This window comes from Geospiza fortis, unplaced genomic scaffold (assembly GCF_000277835.1).
Source record: "Geospiza fortis unplaced genomic scaffold, GeoFor_1.0 scaffold130, whole genome shotgun sequence".
Lineage (NCBI taxonomy): Eukaryota > Metazoa > Chordata > Aves > Passeriformes > Thraupidae > Geospiza > Geospiza fortis.
Genome location: NW_005054300.1, coordinates 7,320,970 through 7,347,422, shown reverse-complemented (window position 1 = coordinate 7,347,422; position 26,453 = coordinate 7,320,970). Strand labels below are relative to the sequence as shown.

At 37.1% G+C, this 26,453-nt stretch overlaps 1 protein-coding gene across 1 annotated transcript in view; it reads right to left on the bottom strand.

Annotated features, from left to right (window-relative positions):
• BLNK (B cell linker) overlaps nucleotides 1-18,364 on the bottom strand; it is a 92,223-nt gene extending 73,859 nt beyond the window's left edge. The window contains exons 1-2 of the mRNA XM_031062705.1: nucleotides 18,285-18,364; nucleotides 11,883-11,945 (exon numbers count right to left, since the gene is read on the bottom strand). Coding sequence (XP_030918565.1) covers nucleotides 11,883-11,939 — 57 coding nt within the window. The 5' untranslated portion in view covers nucleotides 11,940-11,945; nucleotides 18,285-18,364. The remainder of the gene's footprint in view (nucleotides 1-11,882; nucleotides 11,946-18,284) is intronic.
• Nucleotides 18,365-26,453: the final 8,089 nt, after the last annotated feature.

Sequence of the window (26,453 nt, the reverse complement as noted above, 5' to 3'; positions counted from 1 at the left end):
CCATTTCATAAAACAACACTTGAGTTTCAGGATGCTGCCATTGCACCATTTTGAAGCAGTATCTCTTTTAATCTATTACCAAGTTTGTGCAGAGTTCAGAGTGTGGGGACAAAGGAAGAGCAGCATGTTTTCTTTGAGAAAGGTTGCACTTTGAAAGCTACTGGAAGTTTTAGGATGTTAAAAGACAAACCAGCTGAGATATATTAACAGGCAAAGAGCAAGAGAAGAGGTCAAAACTGTGCATGCAAATGTCCTTTCACATCCTAGTAATTTCTGAAGATTCACATGGCTTCCAAAATAAGCTTGTTCCAGGAAAACAATGCACATATTTTGAACAGTTCTAATATTAGCCTGTCCTTATAATGGTATCTGGAAGCCAGTGATATTTATGCTGGGATGAGTGTGACCAACATGTTAACTTCAAATTACTCTCTTAACCCCAGTTTCCTTTTGTGTGGGAGTAGTTTCTTTTTAGGAAAAAGTCACTGTTGGTTAATTTTGTCTCTCCCTTTCTCACCCTCAAACCATTGACTAATAGTGAAATTTAGCTTTGAGTGAACATTTCCATTTCTTACATTTAAATGCTTTAATCAAGGTTTTAAAGAATTTTATTGTGCAGAGTGACTGTCATGTAGTGTTTACATGCAAAAGCAAACTAGGGATTGTATGAACACAACATATATAAAAAACATATGCTGCTCTCTAAATGATTTGATGATTTGTGAAAGTCAAGAGGCAATAATGGATGGTCATTTTACATAACAGCCATCCTTACAACTGGGCATATACACTTGTAAAACAGGAAAAGAACAAAGAGAGCATTTGAATTTTGATATGTCAGTTATCAATTGCTGGCAAATTGTTTATTAGATGTTAATCCCCTACTGTGTCAAAAGGTTTGTAATGAGTTCAATATCAATGTGAATCCAGTTCTTTTTTAATTGACCACACGCAAAATAGAAACTTTTTTGGATAAAACTAGGCAATTTTGATTACTTAAGTTTCTTCATAGAATTATAGGTTCCAATTACTTGTAGCCATTTCTGGTGCAATAAAAGTAAAAAATGAAAAAAATCAAACTCCCTAATAATGTGAGATGGTGATGAAATGGATGGGTGTTGTTGCTAAATCTGTATTTTACAGTCACTTATTTTTCTAGGTGGGGGGAGGGAAGCACAGATTTTAAACTTCAGACATGCAGACTTAGAAAACAAAATCAATTAAGAAACTTGTCCATACAACTTAAAGAAATAACCCATAGTGGTGTGTACTTCATATAAAACTAAACAGAAGTGTTGTATTTTTAGTCCAGAAAAATAAAACATTGAGTAATAAAAGTAAAACTTTATTCACTTAGTACTTTCTACTGCTTTTTACATGTGACTGTAGTTACCCAGCCAAATAATATACTTGCATAGTATGACCAGATGTCTTCTAGAACACTTAAATAAGGAAAAACAAAATATATTTTTCCTTCTTTTGCATTATCTGCCAAGTAAGTGACTCTGGTGATTCCCACTGTAATGTATTTGTAAAATGACTCTGACTTCCCACTATTATCCATGTGTGAGAGAGGGAATCTGCAGCTCATTCAGATGTGTGTGAGGTGCACAGGTTCAGGAGCTGGATGTTGGAAGAATTGTTGACCTGTCTGATAGCCAGGATTTTGCAGTGTCAATGAATCTGGGTACTGTTTAACATGACAAAAGTGGCTCTATTTGGCTTTAGCTGATTAAAATTCACAAGTTGAGGTTACTTCAAGCTGAAGCTCAACAAAGGCAAAATGATATCTAAGAAACTCTTGATGTTGCAACCATACTTCATGTTGTGTAGTGGAAATTCAGCTATTGTCTGCCAATACGAAATGATACCAGTTTTATCTGTGCTGACCAAATGGATCTTTGTCACATTTGGAACTAGTGTGGTGGTTTGTATTGTGATGAAAAACATAGGACAACATAAAAAACCTCCTATGACCTAATTGTCGACTTCCTCAGTTTTATATAATTCTGAATTTATTCATAAGCAGAGTCACAAAAGTCCTTCAAGACCAAACAGAAAATGTAGCTCTACACTGTAAAGTTCAAGAATACTTAATTGGACAGGGAAAAGGAAGAAACGATAACACCATAAATAATGCATAGTACAGTTCTAAAAAACACTGAAATTTTGTCAGTAGAGGACTTTCTGTTTGGAAAGTGTATATATGACCAAATAAACCCCAGGCTTTGGGGATGATACTATTACAGAATTTATTTGCCCTTTTTTCCTGCTGCTTCTTCAAAATTCGGTGCTGAGTTTGTACAGATGCTTTTCAGATACTCTGATGTAACCTGAATCAAAAACATTCAGGTAAAAGAGTGAGGTTTTGAGGTTGGTTTGTTTGTTTGTTCCAGTGAAGAGTCTCTTTCACTTACGGTGTAATGCTGGTACATACAGACATTTCTCTAATCTGCTTTTTATATACTGTGGGACCCAGACAGTCTAAAACACAAATGAAGTGTTGCATTTTGCCCTTCACAGGAAACTAGGGGTTAAGGGCAAATGTCAGCATTTGCCTTGAATAGTTCTGAGTGAATAAAATAGGTCATCAGCTATAAATAGATAACATATGTTTGTAGTCTAATGCCTGTATTTTTTTAACCAAAAAATTGTATGACTTGTTCAATTGGTTTGTATCTCATCCTACATTCAGATGGTTAAGCACCCTGCCTGCTCATATTATGCTGATTAGATGTTCTAGATGTCTAATGGGACATTTAAGTAAGTTTGATAGAAAATCAAGTTTTTACTCTATCAGGGTCATACCATGAGAAATGAACCCTGTGGCATTTGTAAGGTTTTAATAATTCTCTGTCTTATGCTTTTCAAGGACTCTGTTGTAATGGATGCAGATAATAATACCTTTTAAAAGTGTAAATTGCATTCAAGTAGCAGGGGACAAAATAGTTTAACTGTTAAGGGAAAAAGCCCAGCTATGCAGGAACATTGGAAGAAATAAACAGAAAAGCAAAGAAACAAAATAAAAATCTTCTATAGCATATTGAAAGAATATTAATAAACAATTAAAAATATATTTTGTAGGAATTTTGTGCCTATCTGCTTATTAAAGTGAAGTAAAATGCTGCAGGTAAGAGTCAAATTCCTATGCTGCCTAAAAAGAGTCAAATACCCTACAAGTAGAATCTGTGTTTCTGCATTTGACACACTAATGTGAATTTTGAATAGAATTTACTCTTCAGTATTCCAGGGGCCTAAAATACATGAAATGATTGAAATTCTTATTCTTCTAAGCACTGGTTTTGTAGGACCTCTGGGAATTCTAAATTCTTTCCAGCATGCCTCTTCCTGAGCCCCAGTGTGTGATGTGGTTTCCCAGCAGTCCAACCCAAACTCCAGGCCAGATTCCCTAATGGTAAGGTCTGTGCTTATGCATGAAATTGGCACTGGGAAAAGTCATGAAAGATCTCTGCACTGCATTTGTGTATGTTCTGTTTTTATTTTTTAATATAGGCAAATTCCATGAGTTTTTAGATATGGAAAGATAGATAAATATTTAATAGTGTCTTTTGAGCCATTCTAAGAATGGCTGGAAGCTTTTGCTCTTAGCAGTATGCTGAAAACTGACAGCTTTTGCAAGACATCTGCTGATCTTTTTAAGTTAAAGACAGTATTACATTGAAATTCAGAAGTCACTCCATTAGTAGCAGCCTATAGGCTTGGTGTTCCTGTTGTGTTTGCTTTTTTCCCCCTTCCCCTTATCATCATGCTTATTCAGAGCAGATGTCATCATGCAAAAAAACCCAGGATGGCTTCATTTTACTAAGGGAAACTCCCTGACTCTTGGTAACTTCCTCAATGCTCCTAGTTTCTATAACTTTGCGTTGCACACTTCATGTACTTTCATTTTAGGTGCCTTAAGCTTTTTAATACAGCCATAATAGCTCGGTCAGCGTTAGCAAAAAGTGCTCAGGTTATTGTGGGTTATATCTAAATCTTAGGCTACAAGGGTTTCTAAGTGAAAATCTACCAGCAGAACTGTCCTGGTAGAATCATCCCCACATAACACCCCTGTGTATGTCCTGTGGGGGTAACAGTGTACTTGTTTTAGGTTCATTCATGTCACTTTTCAATTAGTAGTTTTGTAGTTGCAATATCCAGACAGATTTCAACAAAAGGATATTCCTTTTCCTGCCTTTTTTAAAAATAGAAGTTACTTTAATTTTTTTTTCAATAATTTCTAGTTATTTTTAATTTCTGCACTTAGGACTCCAGTTAGTTCTTTGATTAAGAATAGCAGCTTGAAATGTATCTCCTCGGAAATTTATCTCATTTTGGCACTAACATCACCCACTGCCTCAAACAAAATGTTAATATTCGAGGCCTTTCCAGGTTCCCTCTCTTTGCAATAGAAACTTAGACTAAAGTCAGCTGTACATAATGCAATCCTGTTTTTACAGAGAAGGCTGGTGACTTTCTCCCTTTCTGAACTCAGTAGAAACAGACAACTTAAAACTTCAGACTCTCTCCAGCCTATTCCCAAGGAGTCCCTTCTCCCTGCTACATTGTCTGGTTCTCACACGGCTTTCTTGTTTTCTATGGAATTGTACATGTGTTCACCTTTCCAAACCAACAGAGCCCTAAGAGTCAGCTATGTCCTGGAAAAACTCCTCTACAACATCAATTTTTAACTTTTTTTCATACTTTCTCATGAGAATTGCTAAATATTCAGCTGGCTTTAGTCTTTACTGCAGAAAAGTGTACTTTGCTAGAAGCCTTTGGAAATATCTCTCAGGTTAAGAGCACTACGGTGCCCCTCTTCAGCCACCCTTTAAAGATGAAGTAAAGAATAGAGAATGAGGAATTGCATTGGAAACAGGTAATGGGAAAGCAGAAGGACTAAATTCTGATTAGGCATGCTAGAAGATTTCTGAAATGGTTAGCAGCTGGTATTTAACAATGGGGTAGTGATTATAGTTTCTGGCTCTATTTTTAAACGTTACTAATGATTTTGGACATTGCTATTGTGAAGCAACTTAGATGCATTGTCAAATCTCCTGATCTTTCATGAAGGAACAAGTACAAAAGCAACCAAAATAAAGATTCTTCTAATCACAAATTCTCAAAAGAAGGGGTGCACTTTTATAACTAGGATACTTGAACAAAACAGAAACAGGAGGAAATTAAAAATTACAAAGCCCAAGGCTCTGTGGAGTTTTCCTGTTTTTCAGTGAAGGGCTTACAAAGTTCACGTTAGAAACTATGACACAGGGGCTTAATTTCCACAACTTCTCACGTTCTTTTTCATGTTCCCTGAACTTGAAAGGTACACAAAACTCAACATTTAAAATTATCAGCAAACTTTAAGAACAAAGAATTCTGTGTCAAAAGATATTCCTTTAATCCATATTTAATGTAATTATGACTATCATGATATTTAGAATTCAATTGAATTGTTATGGGCTGGAGCTTGAAGACTGGAAAGCAGGCAAATACTTTAGTGCAAAGTTTCTTTGCAACTACTGCATAAAACAAAAAAATATGTTCAAATAATTTCAATAATAATGCAGCAGCATTTGGAATAAGAATGGAAATATTCTTCTGTCACAGAAAAAAAATAAGGGGCCACTCCTGCAATAAATACTTTTGCATGGGCTCAGGATTTTTTACTGCAGGATTCCATTGCTGGGTTCTGACATTAGACAGTTTTATTAAGATGCTTTTGAGATATTTGAAAACACTGGGCAGGAAAAGAATTCAAATTTATTGGATAAAATACAGTTTCTAAGCTAACTATCATGGAAATCCAGTGATAATGGTGTTTGACTTTGTATCTCAGTCTAATAATTTCTTTTGAGTGTTTTATTTGCTAATATTCATATATGTTTAACTAATAACTTGATTGGTAAAATCACGTGTTCTTGTGTGCCAAGAATGATGTGTATCTTCACAGTGCCCTGGATTTCAGAAATTATATCTACATTCAGTAATCCAGCTTTATATTTCTTTTGCCTTTTTTTTTTGAGAATAAGGATAAATATGCGAATTTTGCTTTTATTTTACAATTGTCTTATGCAGTACCCTTGTACCTTACGACCTGGTTGAAGATGACTGATAAGCAGCAGAGGTGCTTAGCTGTAAAATATCTTTCTTTTAGCCCTTGCCTCTTTAAGGTGACTCTTTGTTTCTAGTTACGGGATAAGTTAAACAACATTTGTCTTCTTTCTAAGACATGCTCTTACCATTTTCTTCTTCTTGAAATGACTCTGAGTAACTCATTCTGCTTTCAGAAACAGTTTCCTATTTGGTTAGAAACAGTAAGAAACAGAACCAAAGCGCTCTGGACTTGGCAGCGCTGATGTTCAGGGGACCCAGGGAGCTGTTCTTACCTGGCCCTTTGCTCTGCCCCCCACTGTATCCCTGCAAGAACTGCTCAGGGGCAAAGCTTGCACTGCTCTACTCTTTGTTATGTTTTCTGCTTTCTCTTTTAATGCTTTGCATCTGTCTCCCCGGAGAAGGAACTATTATCAGTTTCCTCCTGCCCTGAAAACTTTCATTTTGAACAGCTTTATTTTAACTGTGTTTTCAAAGTCTGTGAGGTACTTGCTAAAGGGATAGGTGGTAAGATCACTTCTCTTTGCACAAAAGAGACCCAGCTCTTAAGGTGCCCAGCTCCTATTACTATCCTCTCTTCATTGAGAAAGTGATCACAGCCTGTAGAAATACCTGGAAATTAAAGTGTTTCTGAAAAAATACTTATGCTATCTAAGGCACTTCTGCTGCCTCTGACAGGAAACCTTTGCATCTGTGAAGAATGGAAATGAGGCAAGCCTGAAGGAGTGTAAATCCATGAGGAATATCAGTAGGAGAAATTTCAATCCATGACCAATAGAACCTCATTAAGGAGCAAAGGGAAGGAGGGCCTGGCTAAAAGAGGAGCAGAAACAAAGCACTAGGTGTTGGAAGACAATGAAGGCAAGGAAGTTTAAAGGGGAGTGGGTGAAGAGAGGCTCAGTCATGGTGAAATGCAAAGGGGGAAGGTGGCAGATGGTAGATAAATAGGAGAAAGCAATGTCAGAGGAATAAAAATTGTGTAAAAATGCAACTAAATTGATGCAGTTACGTGGCCTAATTTACTTTTGTAGCTGAAGATGTATTTTTGTAACATCAGTTTTCTGTGGTGAGCAATCCCTTTTTTGCTGTGGTAACCTTGTGTGCTTGCCAAAGGCAGGACAAACAATGCCTACATCACTTCTACTTCCAAAACAATTGGGTGTGCCAAAACTTTAATATTAGAGTTTTGTGTCATGGCAAAAAACTTTATGGCTTTCTGAGATATGCAGTATATTATTGAACCCTGGATATGCATTTGGGTAATTAAGGTGTCAATAGCCAGCCCATGGGTGGGACTCAACAGTACCTGCACTTGGGACTATTCTTCTCTAACCTTACCTAAGCTTTTTATCCTTGCTTGACACCCAGGGAAAACACTGCAAGACTCTTTTGGCTCTTTCCAAGAAGAATTAGCTTATAAGACTGTACTTAGTAGGTCTTCAATTTCTTTTGTTTTTATAGAACCTAGAAAAGATTTTTTTCCCCCTCTCTGGAAACTCAAGGCATTAATAGTCTGATTTTTATTTGTAAAACTAAGTATACAGGGGTGGATGTCAGATCAATCTGAACAGAACCTGATGCTGGTTATCTTTTTTCCAAGCACTTGTCCAAGCCACCTAAACCAATTTCAATGTCTTTCCATCTATTCCCATATCCCATGCTGTGAAAATATCACTCCCATCGTTGAGAAATACTCTTTTAGCTGAAACTGGGGAAGGTGGGAGATCTCAAATAGCAGCAGAGGGGCTCTAGGTGTGCTGGGTTTGGTTGTTGTGGTCACTATTGAAAGCAGATATGTTTCCTGTGCTTTCCTGTCTGCTGCTTCTGCATTGCAGGGATGGGAGGGAGCACCCAAGTGAGACCAGGGCTGCTTTTTCTGGACAAGAGCTGCTTTTTCTCAGTAGCAGAGCTGACAGAAATGGATGTCAAAGACAGGCTCGGTGAGTTGAACCTGACAAGCTCTGGCAGTGTTTTGCACTGGCAGGGAGTCAGAAATCTCCCACAGGAAGACACTGGTTCAATTTTTTAAATATTATTCAAAAATCCCCAGTAGAGTATTTGTGAATAACATGGCTCTGGTTTTCTCCAGGGCATTCCTATTCCAGCCATGCAATTCAAAGCACATTTGGAAAGAACAAGAAAGAGGAGAAATACATGAAAGTGGTTTAGAATCAATGCCTGACCATTTTTGCTGTGTTTAGATTTCTTTTAGTAAATTTTTATATACAAATCTAATAAGAAAGTCTCCTATTTTCAGTTCTGAAGTTCAAGTAAAACTTCCCTGTTTTTATATCTTTTTCAATCTCAAAACAGAATTTAAAAAAAAAACATCAAACAAGCAACCTACACTTAGAGGGAACTGAAGAGCCAGGAGCACACTGTAGCAAGTTCAGCTATTAAAAAGCAAGAGAGAATATAATATGCTCTGTGCAATGCAGCTGTGGCTTAATGCTGATTTGCACATTAGGACTAGATTAGCATCACTCAGATGTGACCTGCATATTGAGTAACTATCACAAGTATGGTACTATTGATGAAAAATGAAACTGCATGGTACGCTTCAGATCTAATATACCAACCTTTTGTGTTTTTAGATTCTACAGAAGTGTAAAAGAAGACCTATTCTAAATTTTTATGAAATGCATGTAATTTAGTTTCCTATAAAAGTCCATTTGGATGCTCAGTATGTTTATAAAATAGAATATGATATTACCATAAAAATGATTGTTTTTTAGCCACTCGAAGGGAAAAAATATTCAAAGAAATGACCATATAAATGTTGATTATTTTTATTCTGAAGGCAGTCAAATTGATTTAAGGTGTTGTGGCCAACTTATCACAGATTTTGTGGCTATAATGCCTGCATGACTCCAAACACTTTAAAGTTCAAAAAGACCTTACTGTTGATAAATGTTTGATTCACTTTCAAATAAAATGCAGTTTGCATTTGACATGAAGGATTTTGTGCAGGATGGCTCCCTAAGTCGTTTCGTGTTAGTTCAGTGGCAGGCTTTAGGATAATTACCTTCTGCAGCATTTTCCCAACATTTGACAACATTCCTCTTTGGAAAATTTGAAAAGATGAGTGTCCTCACTGGAAAAGCAGGAAATAAAGGCACATCTGGTGGGTTGTGTTTTATACCTTTGCTAAAAGTGCAGCGTGCTGGCTGCAGATCTTTCTTTCTGGGAAAGCTTCCCTCCAGTGTTGCCCAGAAGTGGGCTGGCACTACTTCTGAATTTTGGCATATCTCACTGGCACAAAACCCCTGTGCAGCATGTTCTTAGGGGTCAGTGCCATAGCAGGGCTTTGGGGCAGGCTGGAGGAGTCACACTGTGAGAAGAAGGGCTTGGCTGGGAGTTGTGAAGGGTGGGATGGGTTGGTGTTGGGGTGACTCCCCCTGGGGTGCCCTCCCTGCCTTCCCAGGCGCTTGGATATGCCTTCTGCAACTGGGATGGAGGACAATCTTTCAGCTGATGCAAAGGTAAAACAGCAGCTTGGGCCTCTCTGAACATGCTCCCTGTGTTCTCATGCCAGATACCACGGAGTTGCTTTCTTCTTTATCTGCCAGGCTAAAAGGAATTTTCACTTTTAGTGATTTCTAACAGATCTCATAGCAAAACCAGATCTGTATCTAAATATTCATCTAACTTTTGCTAGATACACAGAAATGCTGCACATGTATTGTGAGATCTCCATGTGTGCACAGGGTGTCTGTGCACACACAGCAGCAGACCTGTATTTGCTTTTTAAAAATTACTATGCAAAGGTAAACCTGTCACTTCTATTTAGTAGCTGTCATCAGGCTTGTTCAAATGTTTTGTTTTAAGGGTTTTGGGCTTAGTTTTTTTGGTTCATTGCTGTGTAGTGATAGATGGCCAGCTTTTCTCTAGTTATTCTAAACTCAATGTCTAAAGGTGATATTGAGCTTCTGTTTAGACTTTGCAGACAGGAGTAGAAGGAAATCATATTACTCTTATAACTGAAGGATAAACTGAAGTGCATACCTTGAGGTTCTTGCAAAAGACAGTTAACAGGCACATAACAGCTTCAGGATTTTGGGGATTTTTTAATTCTGAACATCTCTGCACAGAACAGCAAATGCAGTTAGGGAATCATGCTATATGTCATGTAGAAAGAAACTCAGATTTTCTAAGTGTCCAACATATGGTTACTCCACTGCATACTGCTAAGGTAGCTGTACTAAGGCTGTGCTTTCTACAACACACCTTGTAGCAGATAAGAAACGTTTAATTTCTGGCATAGTACAGATTTCTTGTATATTGGACTAGGAGGTTGGAATAAAAAACTTGGCTGTTGATTTAATTACTTTAAACTGGATATATGTGTTAGCTTGTACATAGGAGGACAGCATCTTACAATTACTCAAATAAGGCTATTAATGATAGAAAAATATAGGTATTTGATATTTTTTTAGTATTGTCATAATTCTGTTTCAAGCATGCAGATTTATCATGTTGACAATGCTACTGAACAATTAAATTAAAGAATATATAAAATTTGTAAGAAAGTTTCTACCAGTGTGTGAGACCTGTCTCAATTTTTTAATACTGACATAAAAAATGTATGTTGCTCATTGTGTCACGTGTATAATGTCATGTTTTCTGCAGAGCAAAATAGTCTTTAAAGGTGCTTTGAAGACACTACATAGTTTGGAGAACATAGTAGCAAATGCTTTCGTTTTTAATCATACTACTTTTCTATTGTGGACTGTCAGCAAAGGTCACCCATTGTTCTCCTTGCTTTTTTCACTTGTGTTTTGAATAGGTTGCCACTAACATCTGAAATTACTTCTCAGTCCACTGCTGCTCTACAGCTTTATTTACAGAGTCACAGGAAGCTGCCACATCCACCCTTAGCTTCACTGCCTCTCATCCAGTGATAGAGACTGCAGCACCTTCAGTGATCCAATTTGTAATGGATGGATGGGACAGGCATCAGTGTGTGCTTGACAGCCCCACTACATTGGTGTGAGCTGTTGGTAAAACCCACTTTTACTCTGTGGCCATGGTGCACCTGCAGTCTCATGAATCATGTTGCAGGACTGAAGCTCCTGTTAGAATAAACAGCAGGTATAACTCCTGATGCACCCTAGAAACAGTTCTGTTGAGCAATGAATTGCCAAACAAACAGATTATCTCTGCAGTGCATAAATGCACCATAACAATAATTTTACCTTTAAAATATGTTTTAAGGAACTTTTACTTCAGTAGCTACACAAATGGTATTTGTGTATTTAGTCTTGTCTCCTAATTAGTTGCAGTCAATGAAACACACTCATACAAAAAATTCCACAGAGGTCAGGAAAGGACATTATCAGATTTTTCAGGCATTGTTTCTTTAAACTTTTACTGTAAAATTTATGTACAATTCTGTGCTGGTAAATGTTCTTAATAATGCAAATTTTATCAAAAAGCTTTTACATATATGATGGCTTTAAAATATCTATATTGTTAAAAAACCCCACAACCTCCTCATATTTCATGAGCTGTCCCCTGCCACACCTGTGTGCTGGCCTGATTATATCTGCCCTTTCTCTGGAGGGGGGAAGGCTGACTGGGATTTCTTTTGTGTGTGGGGATTCCTTGAGTCAGAGGTGGAAATCAACCCACTAAAATGCAAAATCAAAGCAATTGATGAAGTGTGTATAAAGAAGGAAACATTTCACATTATTTCCTGGCACTATAAGGAGTACAATTCCCAAGCTGAAATACACCTCAGTGAGAGCTCTTATGGAATATTTGCTTACCAAGAAACGAGATCCATTCATGCACAGTTTTTCTACAACCGCAGCAGATTCAGGCATTCCAAACTGAGGTGAGAAAAAAGACAAGATTATTACAATAGTGTGAAACTTGGCATTTGTAAACCAACTAATTAATATTTCCATGCTCAAATAGTCAGGGTTGTGGAAATTGTTATACTACTTGACAAGGATAATTAGAAAAAGAATATTGAGTAACTGTAATGCTTAGGCAGTGACTTTCACATAAGAGATAAGACACAGTATTACCTCTTTCTTAGGAAGAAAGATTACAGGGGATAAGGGCTAATGAAATTGTGAATGGAGTAGACAAGAAGAAATTTTGAAGCAGCAAATGTCATATAAGTGGAGCAAGGAGCCCAACAGAAATACTGTGGATTGCAGTGGGATAAGAAGCCAGAATTAGAAACAGGTTAAAAGGTAACCTGAGGCAAAAGTTCAGCAGTAGGCATGCCATCATCCCACATGGCTGTTTACCAACCTCTGTTTGCTCTGCTTGACTTTGGCACCAGCTATTTGCCCAAGTGCCACCACTTACCATGATGATGGGCATTGCTGGAAAGAATTCAGGCTCAGAAACAGGATGTTTTTTTCTGTAACTTGGTTGTGGTAATTGTGTTTTTTAACAAAGTTGGTGTTGATTATAAATTAAAATGAAACCAGAATGTCCAGAACTATTACATCTTGAAATAGAACTAACTTCTGAATAGTAGTTTGGGAAAAAATGGACACATTGGATTTTCTATTTAAAAAGTGATAAAGAATGGATCAAGGCTGAAGATGTCCTAAAAATCTCATGGCGTGTTAGATGGCTTAGTGTGGCTTTTAAAAGAAATCAACTATTATGCATAGAAAGTGGTAAAAACATTTAGGAATATTTTCTTTAAGAATGTAGCACTCTTAAAATGAGTTTTAGTATTTTTAATGCTTAGATGTAAATGTCAGTATCAGTAGTGACCAAATCAGATGCTAACAGAGAAATATTAGTGCAGTAAGTTCTTATTGACATAGTTATGTGGCATTCCTAAGATAATTCTGTATTTCTAGACTACTTAAAACTGATCGTGCTTAAATATTCAATGTGTATTTTATCTACTTTTTGATATGAAAATGTCCTGTTCAGACATATATTCATTTTTTTTTGGCCTGTTAGCTGATAGGCCTGGGTTTATATAATTTTTTGTCCTATAATTGGGAGAATCCTGTTTGTTTGCAATGCAGAATAGATCACAATTCAAAGGAGAGGATTGCTGTGCTTGTTGGACCAGTGGTCATTGTGCATTGTGTTAATTTGCCATCAGTTGCACGGGTGTTGGTGGCGAGGCAAATAATCAAGGCTATGGACTCTCTGCTTCTCTTGGCTTTTGCTCATCTATTTCTAGTTTCTACCAATATCTTCAGTTACTGGCTTGATGAGCTTTTGAGCTTTGCCTTATGCTATTAATCAAGCATTTGTGTAAGGGAAAATGTGTTCATTTTACATGGTTAATGCATCAGGCAAGTGGATGTCTTGCTGCTGGTGTTTATGCTGGTGTGATGACCATGGAACCTTTAATTTTCTTGAGATTGCATTAACTTTTCTTACAAGTGCATTAAGATCAGTACTAGGAGGGCAACCAGACTACATGGTAAATGGAGGCCAAGTAGATAATCTCTGAACACGACATGGAATATTTCAGTGTTGTTGCAATTACAGCATAGGTGCAAGATGACAGTGAGGTACATCCACATGGCGAACAGGTCTCCATTACTATCTTCATGAGGGAAAATGCAAAATCTGTGTGGTTAATTATTATTTAGTAGTTAAGGTATTGATTTTATACGAAATTCCTTTCATGAGGCTGGAAACACTTTGCAGAATGGCTAGTTAAGAACTTCTGTATTTATGCCACAGAAAAATCTATATCATTAAGACTTTTAAATTTCAGAAAATACTAAAATTGCATGGTACATATGTACATACCCATTTTACATATGTATTGTGGCATCAACATGAGTATACCTCTTCTAGAAAACCCAGCCTCAGTCACAGACCATGGAAGCTGAAATTATTTTCCTGAAGGCTGATGTATTGTTTTCTGTTCAGTTCTCACTGCTTGTCTATCTTGAGTACCTGTCCTGCACAGTACTCAAAACCTTCTCTGAACCCAGAATGATTTTTTCAAAATCTGAACTGTTCTCCAGCGCTCTTTATTGTCCAAGTGCTTCAGAATCGCTAATAACTCTTTTATTCTGAGACCACTCTCTGACATGAAAATGTCATTTGTAAGGGAAGTTGATGTGCATGAGCAATAAAATTCACACAGTGTCCAGTGAGTACTACAACTGCTTAGATCTAAGAGATATAAATGTATATCTGCATAGTAAATATTTTGCCATTTTTACCTTCTGAACAGAGCTGCCACTGTGGTTGTAGCTCTTGCCTCCCACTGCTGCAAGTCAAACACTTGGGAAATGTCATGTTTTCCTGGGTGACTTGCATATCTTTAGGTGAAAGTGTTGTGGTGGGGCAGTAACAGGATCTGGTATTTCAAGGCAGAATTAAATCAATGTATTTGTTTTCTGGGTTTCAGCCAGGACTGGCTTTGTGCACCTCAAAATTTCTGTAATGGCATAGAATAACACAGAGAGCTGCTGGTTTCTCTGCATTGACAAGTTTTGTGAACAGAAATGAGAAACCTTAATAACCATGAATTCTCACTGTTGGTGTAAAGAAGGTACTGGAAAAGACTGGGGCTCTTACAGTTAGAATTAATAAACACAGGAAAAAAAAAACTCCTATATACAAAATTACATAGAGTAACTTGCATAGAAACAAACAAAAGATATAAAATGAGATTATAGATCCAATTGCAGGAATGGGCTTTAGAAATTACAGGTAGAACTCTAAAACTTGAGTAATAGTCTTCAGTAGATTAAAAGGAAAAATGAGATTAAAAAGGCTGTATCATGGAGGATATATTTTATATATTTGAGAGGAGATTAGTAAGATAGTGAAAGATGTCTGAAAATGAGCTTGGAATACTTTGTGCAATTCAGGTTATTTTAGATATATATATTTTAGATATATATATTTTAGATATATATATTTTAGATATATATATTTTAGATATATATTTTAGATAGAAAGGACCTTGTAGAACAAAGAAATATACAAACCAACAAAGGACTGACTCAACTGCCCCCCCCCAAAAGTTCAAGTACATTAAACTTAAACAACATCTAGCAACTACTGTGTGTATATGTGCATTGAGAAGAAAACAAGAAGAGTGGATTCTTATTGACATGCTGTAAATTTTAAAGCTATATTCATATATAAAACTAGACATACTTTCTCTGAAATGATTATTTTTTCCCAGCAGAAAATAAATTTGGGCATGAAATATCATTTCTCTTATAAGCAATACTCCTATGAGAAAACATTTTTTGTATAGTTGGTAATGTTAGAGATCTTCGCTTCTATCATGAATTAGATTTCTACAGAAAACTGAAATTATATTTATATGAGTGGTGACTAAACTATCTGTAGAACTTTAAATGTTTGTGATAGATATAGGATAAGATATCTGGTTTTCAGGGTTAAGTCCAGTAAGTATTTCTGCTAGCTGAATATAGACTGAACTCTCTAAAGTCTTACATACAGATGCAGTACCTGTCTTAAGAGATCTGCAACTTGAAAAGCTGTCCAGTTCTCAAACTCCTCTTGAGATGGTAGTTTTGTGGTCATTCTTCTATCCAGGAAGAAAAAATTTGATCTGCATGAATACTACTGAACTCTTGCTTTACTGTTTTTTACTGATGTAGAAATCTGAGGAGGAAGTCCTTTTTGCAACTTTTTTCCTGTTTGGTCACTTAAAGTGAACGCCTGTAAAGAGTGATTTAGGAAGTACCAATGTTCTCATGTGAGTGACTCCAGTATAAGGAACTGGTTGTTATATCAACATATGCACATACCTGCCATTACTGAAAAAGTTCAAGTGTCTCATCTGCTATCCTTAAAATTTTCCTGCATGTTTTTTTACTGTTAGAGTGATTGACAGGTCAGGTGTTCCCAGGGAATACGTTTTTGCTCTTTTTTGACTTGGCAGAACTGGATCTGGCAAAACTCCAGTCCCAGAATTTCAGAAATATGATTGAAGCTCTTGCATCTTAAATTTGGCCTCCTCAGAAAAACCTTAGAGGTGCTTGGCTGGCATATTATGAAAAAATGATGTTGAATTTCATAGTGCTTTTTGTTGTTCAATGTTTCAGAAAGTTGTGAGTTTTTCCAAGGGAGGTACCATCTTCCTGGATGACAGGAGGCAGCAATACTCTTTCCATTATATGCAGAACCAGAAGAGAGAGGTGCATGTATTCCTTACAAGAAAGTTTGCTTGCCTAGTTTGAGTGCAGGAGTGATTTTGTCTGTTGCAGAGTTGTCATGTGTTGTGAAGGTGGGAAGCAGCTCAGTAGATGTGTGAGTTACAGGTTTAATGGCTGCTTACAGGAAATAACCAAATAACAGATGGCATCAGGTGTGGAACATTAATAATGTGAAGTGCAGGCTGTTTGCTTATCAAGTAGGAGTAAGCAGTCCTAGTTCAGAACATCTCAAAGGCAAATTAAAAATAGTGTGTTAAGAATTTTGCAGTTCAGTGTGTGCTGCCAGCCGTACCTGCTCCTCCTCCTCCTCATCAGGCAGGGAGCATTTTTGGAAGTTCTGAGGTGCTGAGAACTGCTCCTGGCTGCCAGCTGCTGTCTCCTTCCTGCAGTGCAGGGTGGGCTGCAGCTCTGCCTTGCCAGCTGCCCCACCTTGCTGTACCCAGGCGTCCTCCTTCTCTTACCTGTTTTCTCTCTGCTCTCCCTCAACACTAGATTGTGCTAGTTCTTCTGTGTTGACATTGCCTTAATTTGTGATCTAGGCTCTTAGGACAGTCTCTTAAAAGGCCAGGGTTAATGCAGTCTGCCTCTGTCCACAGAATGAGGCAGATCTGTTTGGGAAAGTTGTGCTCAGATTTGTGCTCCTGAAGGGGCTGTAGCACAGGTAGTTCAACCAAAGATACTTGTAAGACTTGCAGGAAATATTTTTCCATTAAAAAAAAAAAAAGACCAGGGGCATGGGGAGGCTCATCTGGGTTCCTGCGTCTCCTCTCTTGATGCTGGCTTTGCCCTTGGCTCAATTGATGCTGCAGTTCTCCGTCCTTAAGTGTGTGTGTGACAGAAATGGAGAATATTGTCATGCACTTCCACTTACTTTCCATTACCCTCCAGGGGATTATTTCAAGAATTGTTGGCTGGGGTATCCCAAATGTGATTACTGATTCTACTTAGTACCTCATACTTCTAGTTCCCCTGTATAATGTATCACCTCCCATGGTGTGATGAACCCAAATAAATATGTGCAGTTGGACACATGTTGGCTGTGAGGGCTGTAGTGGGAGGAGTTCTTGAGCAGAATACTGAGGCTTCCAGAGTTCCCCAGATAAAGACAGGACACAGAAATGGTTTCTTTCCAAACTTTCAGGTGCTTACATAAAATTTTGAAGCAGAATTTAGATACCTGAATGTGAAACAGCACTAGCCTAGGGCAGATCAGGCTCGCTTGCTACTTGAAAATTCCCTGGAGCCTCCTGATCTACTGTGAACCCTGGCCAGCTTAAAAATGTATTTGGTATGTGTGCAGAGAGTAATCTGCTGTTTTAGAAACTTGTGTCTTACTGGAGACATTAACAATTTTAATCTGCACTGTTTTACAGTTTCACTCCTCCAAAAAAAAAGGTAGACGTCTGATTCTTTATATTAAGAAATTTCGTTTTTTGAGCCCTAATAAAAAAGGACATCTAGTACTTGAAAACTACCAAATTTCAGTGGAATCTAAATGTGAGCATTTTATACACCAGGTATTTTGTCCTCTAAAGAGAAATTCATTCCCATACAGAACCTGTATATCAAGCAGGGTTAATACATCTTTACACTATATATTGGCTAAAGTTCATTTCCTAGAGTCTGAAATGTGCAAGCAACATAAACCCCAAGTTTTTGCAGGATCCAGCTCCTTGGCTTTTTGTAAATTAAGTTCTCAATTTGTGATTTCATAACTAAAAAGTAGTATAAAACTGTTTCCTAGATCATACCACTGGCATTTCTTACTACTCTATATATTCATGAACATAAGCACTAAATGTGTTAAACGTATCTCAAAACTTCCACAGTAAAGTTCGGCTTTGCAAAACCCCTCAGCAGCAGCAGGCAACTTGTTTTACTGGATGTAACACTGGAATACTGCCCCAGGAAAATATACTTGAGCAAAATAGGTCAATGAAATATTACATTACAGAAAATATGAACTGTTGTCCCTGTTTGTTTTTTCTCATTTTACATAAAAATAATGAAAGTAATGTGACTTACCACATACTCTTTTTTTTTTCTCCCAGGCACACATGTTGTAGTTGATTCCAAGTAAGTTAAAGGAGCAGTTTCTCATGTCTGCTCTTCCTCCTAAACTGTCCCATATGTATCTTGCTGTTGTTAGTGTGATTGACAGGCTTGGCATTAATGGTGGGTGGGAGAAAAACATTCTTAAAGTAAAAAGCTAGAATATACCCATAGTCTAAATAAGTCTATAAAGAACGTTGGAAAATGAAGTCTTGCTTACAGCTATCTGTCTAGAAGTTTGATAAAAGTCTTGCTAATTGGTTTTGTCTTTTATTTTTTTCATTTAACAGGAAATAAAAAAGCAACATAATCAACAGAAATCAGAGTCTGAAAGGAACCTGGAGAGAACTTGGCAGGGCTTCAGCAGAGAGGCAGGATCAAACACAACTAGAGGAAACTGGGTCAGTCTTGGAAAACAGTGCAGTAACCCATTTTTTTAACTGAGTTGTTGGGGATGCATCAGATTCAGCATGTCCTTAAGTGGAACAGCAAGAAGGAAATCTAGAATAAATTTTCTGCTCTGCTGCTGGAGGGAGCAAAAGGAAATGTCTGTTTCTAAGGATAATTGCTGTCTAAGCACCAGATGGGCTTGACTGAGACATCCTGCTGTTTCTGAAGGAGCCAACCTAGTTTCAGGAGAATTTGTTCATAAGTAGTGATGTGGGAAACTCTTAAGTCTTTTCCCTTTCAGCACACTCTTCAATTTGGCTGTATCTTTCTGAAAAATGAGGTGTCTAAACTGATCCCGGTATACTCTTTAGCTCATGGAAACCACTTCTGGCCCAGTAATATCCTGATAGACTTTAGGAATGCTTACTGTGCAGCACCCATGTGATTAAGAAACTCCTGAATACAGTTAAGACCAGGACAAACCCCTGTGAAACTCTACTTGGAATACTCTTTGAGTTTGGAAGTGATTCACAGGGTATATTCTCAATGAGAGTCAGATAACCTCTTACAACAAACAGTGCTTTAATGACGTTTCTCTAGCTTGTATGTGATGATTTTTATGTGGGACCTTAGTAAAAGCATCAGTTTTAATATGGGCTTTGTGCCCCTTATCTAGGTAGCTATCGTAATGGGGAAGGAAATGAAACTGGTTTGACACAGTTTGTTCCTGAAAAGTCAGTTTTTACTGCAGAAACAATTTATAGCTATATTGAGGCCCAACATTTGCATTGTATATTTGTGAGATTTGAAGTTGGACTGACTGTTCTCTAGTTTGCTCTCCTCCTTTCCCATGATGATCAAGGGGAGATATTTGCCCTGTAGATATATGAAGTATGAAAACCCAGTTCAAGAGGCTTAAGTTTCCTTTGTGACTGAAGTAGATTTTTTTTATGATTTTGATAAGTCAATTGAGTTTTTAGAGGCCAAAGAGACCTACACCTGCCAAAGAACTTTGTGGATCTTTGCCAGTCTCCTTGTTTGCTGTCACAGTGTTTTCTTCCATCCTTGTTTCTGTGAGAGCATTCAGTGCTGTAGCAGGGAGAATCACAGGACATAATATATCCATGTTTGTCCAAATCTTCATGTTATGAAATGGGCACCTGGGTTTTTTCCATGTCTTTTGTTCTAGTTTTGGTGTGTGACCTTTCTTGGGATCACAAAAGACTGAGAGCCAAAGAAGCCTCAAATAGAAAAAATATGAAGACAAACCTCAGATCCCCAAATTCACTGATTTGAAACCTGTCACCATTAAATCACTTCCACTACATACAATTTGCTGCCTAAATGTGCCCTTTTTCTTTATTTCAGTAATTCTTTAATCCATTTCTGGGCCATGTAGTTTCAACTGAATTTTAATTACTGCCAAATGGCGGGGGATTTTGTTTGGAAGTTTTGTCAGAAAGGCTGGATACAGGACATAAATCCCATTGTCTCAAGGACAATTGCTCTTTGTGTTATCACTCAGCCTTCTGAAATCTTTTGATATGGCTTTTCATTATTAGTTTGACCTTCTCTTTGGATCTAGAAATAGATTCAGCTGTTATTCTAGAGAGCTTCACTACAATGAACCATGCATTAAAAATGTACTTATTCTCATAGGTATTTGTTTGTAGCCTGGATTTTGCACCTAGTTTTCTTTATCTTTTCAAAAATTCATGTTTTTAACTAGTACAATAAAATATAGCAGTAATAAAACCACAACCTGCTACAAAAGTGACAATGTTCATTAGAAATTCTCTTTGATTTTTTTGAAGGCTGGAATTGATTCTGTAGTGCTTGGTTGTGATATCCTTTGCCAGTACTCAGTATTCTTTGCTGTTTAACTGAGCCACTTTTTTGATTATTATTCTTTTGAACACATTGGTAAAATTGCTGTCTGTTCCTCTAGATTTATGTGCTGCCTTGTATAGTTTGCACTTAGACTTTATATAGTTTCTTTATAAAACCTCTTTTGAAATTCATCTGTTTTGACTCTTCTGATAAAATATGGAAAAATGTGTACAAACAGCTTTCCATCTGGCAACGTTTTTATGCACTAAAACCTAGTGAGGAAATTTAAAAACAGAAATTCAGTATTATTTCAGTGTCTTGCCTTATTTAAATAAAATTCCTAAGCAACTGAAATTTGAAATGCTGTGGCTGATGCTTGCTTTAATTTTTTTTTTAATATTCTCTGATAGATTTTGTTAGTGTAATGTATTCTTCAACCACTATTGATCTTTTTGAGGCTTGAGCATTGATATATGTAGAAAGTATTTTACCATGCCTATGACTCTTGCTATGAAATAAATGGAAAAATGTCAGAGTAATACCTCAGCTCTCAGTGGGCATCACTGCATGGTATTTTACAGTGGAAGATCTCAGCAAAGTTGACCCTGTTGGTGCATATATATTGTATAGTGCAGTGCCATGGTATTTTATGGTACTGAATTATAGTGTGTCTGTGATGCTGACATGCAGGTTTCCTTCAAAAACTTGTACCAGGTGAATTCTCAAGGGTCAAAATTTCAGTTCTTCTACTTATTTAGAACAACTGAGATAAAACTGGAAAGGATAAATAACAGGATGGGGGGAACAGGGCACTTCAAAATCCAGGACCTTTCTGTAGGACAGAAGGAGGTCTGAGGGAAACTGGCTAAATGTTATAGAGAGGAGGGAGAGTCTGAGAAGAGAATTTGCAATATAAAGTTGTTTAGGCAAGGTATTTATTGCTTATTGTCACAAAGACAGCATGTGGAAGGAAGGAAGGAAGGAAGGAAAGGAGCAAGAGGTGGTTGTTTTGGGAGGACCAAAGGGTTCAGGGAAGCATGCTATTCACTATTCAAGAGGGACAGGGTGGAGCATCTGTGTCAGCTGGCCAGCATCCAGATATTGTTTGGACCAAAACCAAGCAAACCTCCTCTCTACTTCTACTCAGCAGATCCCTGAAAATGAAGTTGGGAAAATGAAGTTCTAAGCCTGTTAAATAAAGGCAGACAAAAGGAGGAATTCCAAAGAGCTTGAAGATAGATTGAGAAATAGAAGATAGAGAAATTGAAGAGATTGAAAAAGGGAGAGGATTTTAGAAGTGGAAGGGTACAGAAAGTAAAGAAAAGGAAAGAGGAGACAAGCTGTATAAATAGAGAATGTTTCTCAAGGTTTTTGGATTCATAAATAGGGCTTTTATATTTCTTATGTCCTTAGCCTGCTGACATAGATAAAATTTAATGAACAGAGTTTATTTGACAGTCAACAGAGAATATGATAAAATCTCAATAAGAAGGACTGTGAAAACTGAGAGATCTAATTTTTTTAGAATTCTGACTGTATTTGGGGAGATATCAAAAAGATATTTCAAGAGATACTGTGTTTATGTTAATGTAAATGAAAAAGCTATCAAGAAGAAAATGACAAACTGCTTTTGATTTTTTCTCATTTGACTCACAAAACAAACTCAATAATTTTATAACCTTTTATTCTATTCTTTTATTCCTTTTTATTAGCTTGATTTTGGTTATCATTAGGTAATGGTAATGTTGAACATCTATCACCATGGTATTAAGTGAAATTACTTCTGAGTAAAATGCTCTTATGCTTACAGGAGAGGTATGAAAGGAAAAAACACTCAGTGATGGATTGTTTCCCACACCAACTGTGGAGCAGCCTTCTATTGTTATATGCTGAATAAAGCCAGAGTTTGGTGAGCTTTCATCAATTCCCTTTTCATTTTTTTTTGTGAACTTGTTTTTGTCAACCTTCTTCCCATACCTTTAGCATCTCCACTTCCATTGTCACAGAGATACTCAAGAAAAACCATGATTTTTTTCACAGGTATTTTCTTTGCACTGTTCCAAAGTGCCTTGTATGAATTAGTGGCAATACAGAGTTGTTTCTGTTTATTCTCTCCTCTTTTCTAAAGCCAGCAGCCATCCTAATCATGTTGGTTTCTTTCCAAGGAAATGTGTTGCTTATTGGAAAAATGCTGGGGGGGATTTTGTTGTACCAGGTGGAATTACTGGGAATGAGGGTAGTAGTTGGCTGCTGCTTATGTTGCTACCATGAAAGTGTATCTCAAGATTTTTTTGCTGTTCCTGGGGAATGTACTAGGAAATGTTTGCCCCAGTATTCATTCATATTAGAAACGAATGGAGGACACTCCAGTAGCACTTCTCTTGTGTGTTGTAAACATTCCTCTGCTACGCTTTTTAGTGGTCTGGATATGAAGTGTTTGGTATGCATCCATCTGCTGACAGCATTATAAATATTGCATTTCTGACCTTCAGATTTTCTCTTTTGATCTCTTGTTAAATGATATATTTGCCAGTTTGACACTGCTGACATTCTGTCTGTTTGGTCTAGCATTGTTATACCACGATTCTTTGTGATCCCATTGTCATGGGAATGATATATCTCAAATGATGAATATACTTTGAAGCAATGTGGGGAATAAACACACTGGCTAAACTGCACTTGCAAGAAGAATTTTTATTGTAAAATTCCCACTTCAGTGTACAGTATAAATTATTTGCCTAATGTCGATGTATTTAACACTGCTGTTTTATCAGATAGTGTAAAGGAGGATAAGCTACTACTTGGGGGGATAGCAAGTGTCTTAATTATGGTTTTAAGCATATTTCCCCTTCCTTTTGTTTTGTTTTCCACTGCATTGGGCAAACCTGCATTTGCCAGACAATAAACTGAACAGTAGTAGAAATAGAAGCTTCCTGTTTTCCCTCAGCGATGAATGTTTCACTTCTCTAGAAATAGTCTTTTCTCTAGAACTGGTGAATATTAACTTCACTTCTAGAGAAGCGAACCATAAACCATAGGAAGTGAGAAAGAGAACAAATTAACTCAAACATTTGCACTCTGTATAGTGTTTTTCTTATGCTTCTTTTAGGTTTTTGAACACCTCAAAAGCAGTCCTACCTTAGAATTCCATGCCTGTTTTCAAAAGCTGATTGGAGGTATGATGTGAATAAAGACTTGGTAATGTTACCTACATTCCTGATAAATTGAAGTCTGTTTAGATTCAAGTATTTAATGAAAAATCAGTGGGAGTTTTTTATGAATAACCTTCATGTCCTCATTCTCCCCTTTGTTATTAAAATGAAATGAGAACTTAAAAAAAAAGTTGACAACAAATGTCAGGCTGATAAAAACCTCAGCAGTGACCTTCAAAGGAATGAGATTTGACTATGCTATGGTTATCCACTGAGGCCAGAAGTTAGAAATCAGATGATGCAGTGATGACTTTCCTCCTCTGGAATGTACACGTTCTGCATAACATTCCATGCCTCATTTGTCACCTCTTCTCCACTGTCCAGAGCATGATCTATTATTTCTGCTTGCAATTTTGCATCTTTCCATTGTAGGCAGCCTACAGCAGACAATTGAATTCCCTGGCAATTCTCTCCTCAATGACCTCCTTGTCAGCTGTGCCCCAGTTCACAATGCTTCATATGCTGTGCTGTATATGTGATTGGCACATATGAGTGCAAAAGCTGTGGGAACAGACACTGGTACACCTGTATCAGAATGAATTAGAATGGCCCATAGCTTATAACAGATTAGAAGTTGTTTAAAAAAAAGTTGCTTTTAACTGTATTCATCTCCTCTCTTTCCTGTTGACTTGGGTGGCTGGACTTTAGTTGGAATTTCTGGCATAGAAGTAATTTTATTGTTTAGTTAATGTTTTGTCACAGTGTGTTGCTGCACTCTGATCCAGTGTCCCTGTCACATCACTGACATGATGTCATCAGTGTTGCTCCGCTGGCCAGTCCAGCTTTTGGATTTCTACTGACAGTTTGCAGGGTGCTTACATCAGCTTCAGTCATGTCTTTGTTTCTGATGCTAAACTAAGCTCAATAACATGTGAGGGACAGTAACTATCAAGTAATTTTCAGGTTGCACCTGGAAAGCCTCACAATCAGTGACTCATTAAATAATTAATTTTTTTCCTGAGAATCTTGCTCACCTCTTTCCTCCATAACTTTTTCTATCAAGACTTCATAAATAGTTGCAGATCCAAAAGGAAGTTTGAATTGAGGTATTGAAAGATTTAAGTGTCTTTAGAACTGAGGTTCTGCCCTGGATGGACTGAACTCAGGAACTTCATGATACTCTAAATAATTATTTTCATTTTCCTTTTTGTTCTTATAACAGATGAATTGCACTCAGCTCTCTTAACTCTTGCTGTTTCTCACAGCATGCAAAGCCCTGTGAGTCAACACTTTCTCTAAGAGCAGAACAGCAGGAGAGAAAGGCCAGAAAGAATGCAATATTTTTTTCTGAGGGTTTTCTTTTATCAGTCTCGTTCAGATTTTTTATCTGTATCTCATGAAACCTGAGAGCCCAGATACTTGCTTGTCAAACTAAGTAAGCTGAAACTCCTCTCCTGCAGAAATGTGGTTAAGAATCTCTAAGAAGGTGCTGGGAAGGACATGGTGGCCAACTTCGTCTGTGTGTCTGAAAGTCTGCCTTTCACCCTGCTACTGATACAAATCAGACTGAAGAGGAGACCAGACCCCTCTGTTTGATGGGAGCCAACATTTTAATTCATAAGGATTTCCTTCCTGCCTCCTATTTTTTCCCTGTGAGTTTCTGTCAATTTGTCTGCTTTTAGATTACAAACTGCCTGTGGGAGTGGGGTGTTCCTCCCCTTCTTGAAAGATTAGAAACACCTCAAAATCAAGGTGATTCTGTTTTGGAAAAGCAGCTTTCTGTATCTGTTCACCCTGCCTGAAAGACAGAGCTTTCATATTTATGATGTTTAGTTCTCTAAGAAAAATATCCTTACCTGTACTGCCTATAACTAGTAAGAAAATACATTTACAATTAGTTCCCACTATGAACTCCAGTTTTAAAACCTCAAAACTATTTTGTGCAACAGCATATAGAAGAATCCTAGAACATCTGCCTTACAAAAGAAGATTCTGTTCAAATACAATCAATCTCAGAAAGAGCCAAGTTGAAATTTAACATTTCATATAAAATTTCAGTGCTTTTTGATAGCTTCATAATAGAATTTAGGAGAAATGTTGAATAACCTTCCCTGTTTCAGAAGGTAAGACTTTAAGACTTGTAAAATTTTTGCCTAATAGAGGAACTTTGGTTTTTGAATTTAACATTATTTGGAAACTTGAAAAGCAAAATCAAGTGAAGTTGAATGGAAATGACACCACCCCCGTTGTTCACAGAGGAGATGAAAATAGTACTGGGAATTCTTTGTCAAATGTTATATGGAGTTCAGTATTGAAGCTTAATTTTTTTCTAAAGGGATTTTAGGAGGTTTTTGCCAAGTTCCATTATTGCTTTTATCCTCTGTATTGTTTGCACATTTTGAGTGTTCTAATAAATGTTCTAAACAAATTTTTTTTAATATTAGCTTCCACAGAATATGCTGCAGAAAATTGTTAATCTGATTATTTTGTTTAGGTATCTAAATTGCAAATCCATTGCAGATAAACCCATTAATTTTTATTTTTATGAACAGAATAAGCAAAGATAAAAGCACTTTCAGAAAGGATGCCTTTTAGTGAACTGTTTTATTAGAATGACCCCAAAACCACTCAGTTAAAGTTCAGTGAGAAGAACTTGAATCAAATGAAGTTCTGTTTATTTCCAGAGAGGATCTTAATCCTTAATGTGCTTTGCTTTATGTTACAGGATCTGCTGAGGGAAGTTAGGGCTTGCTGTTCTTTGAAGTTACCA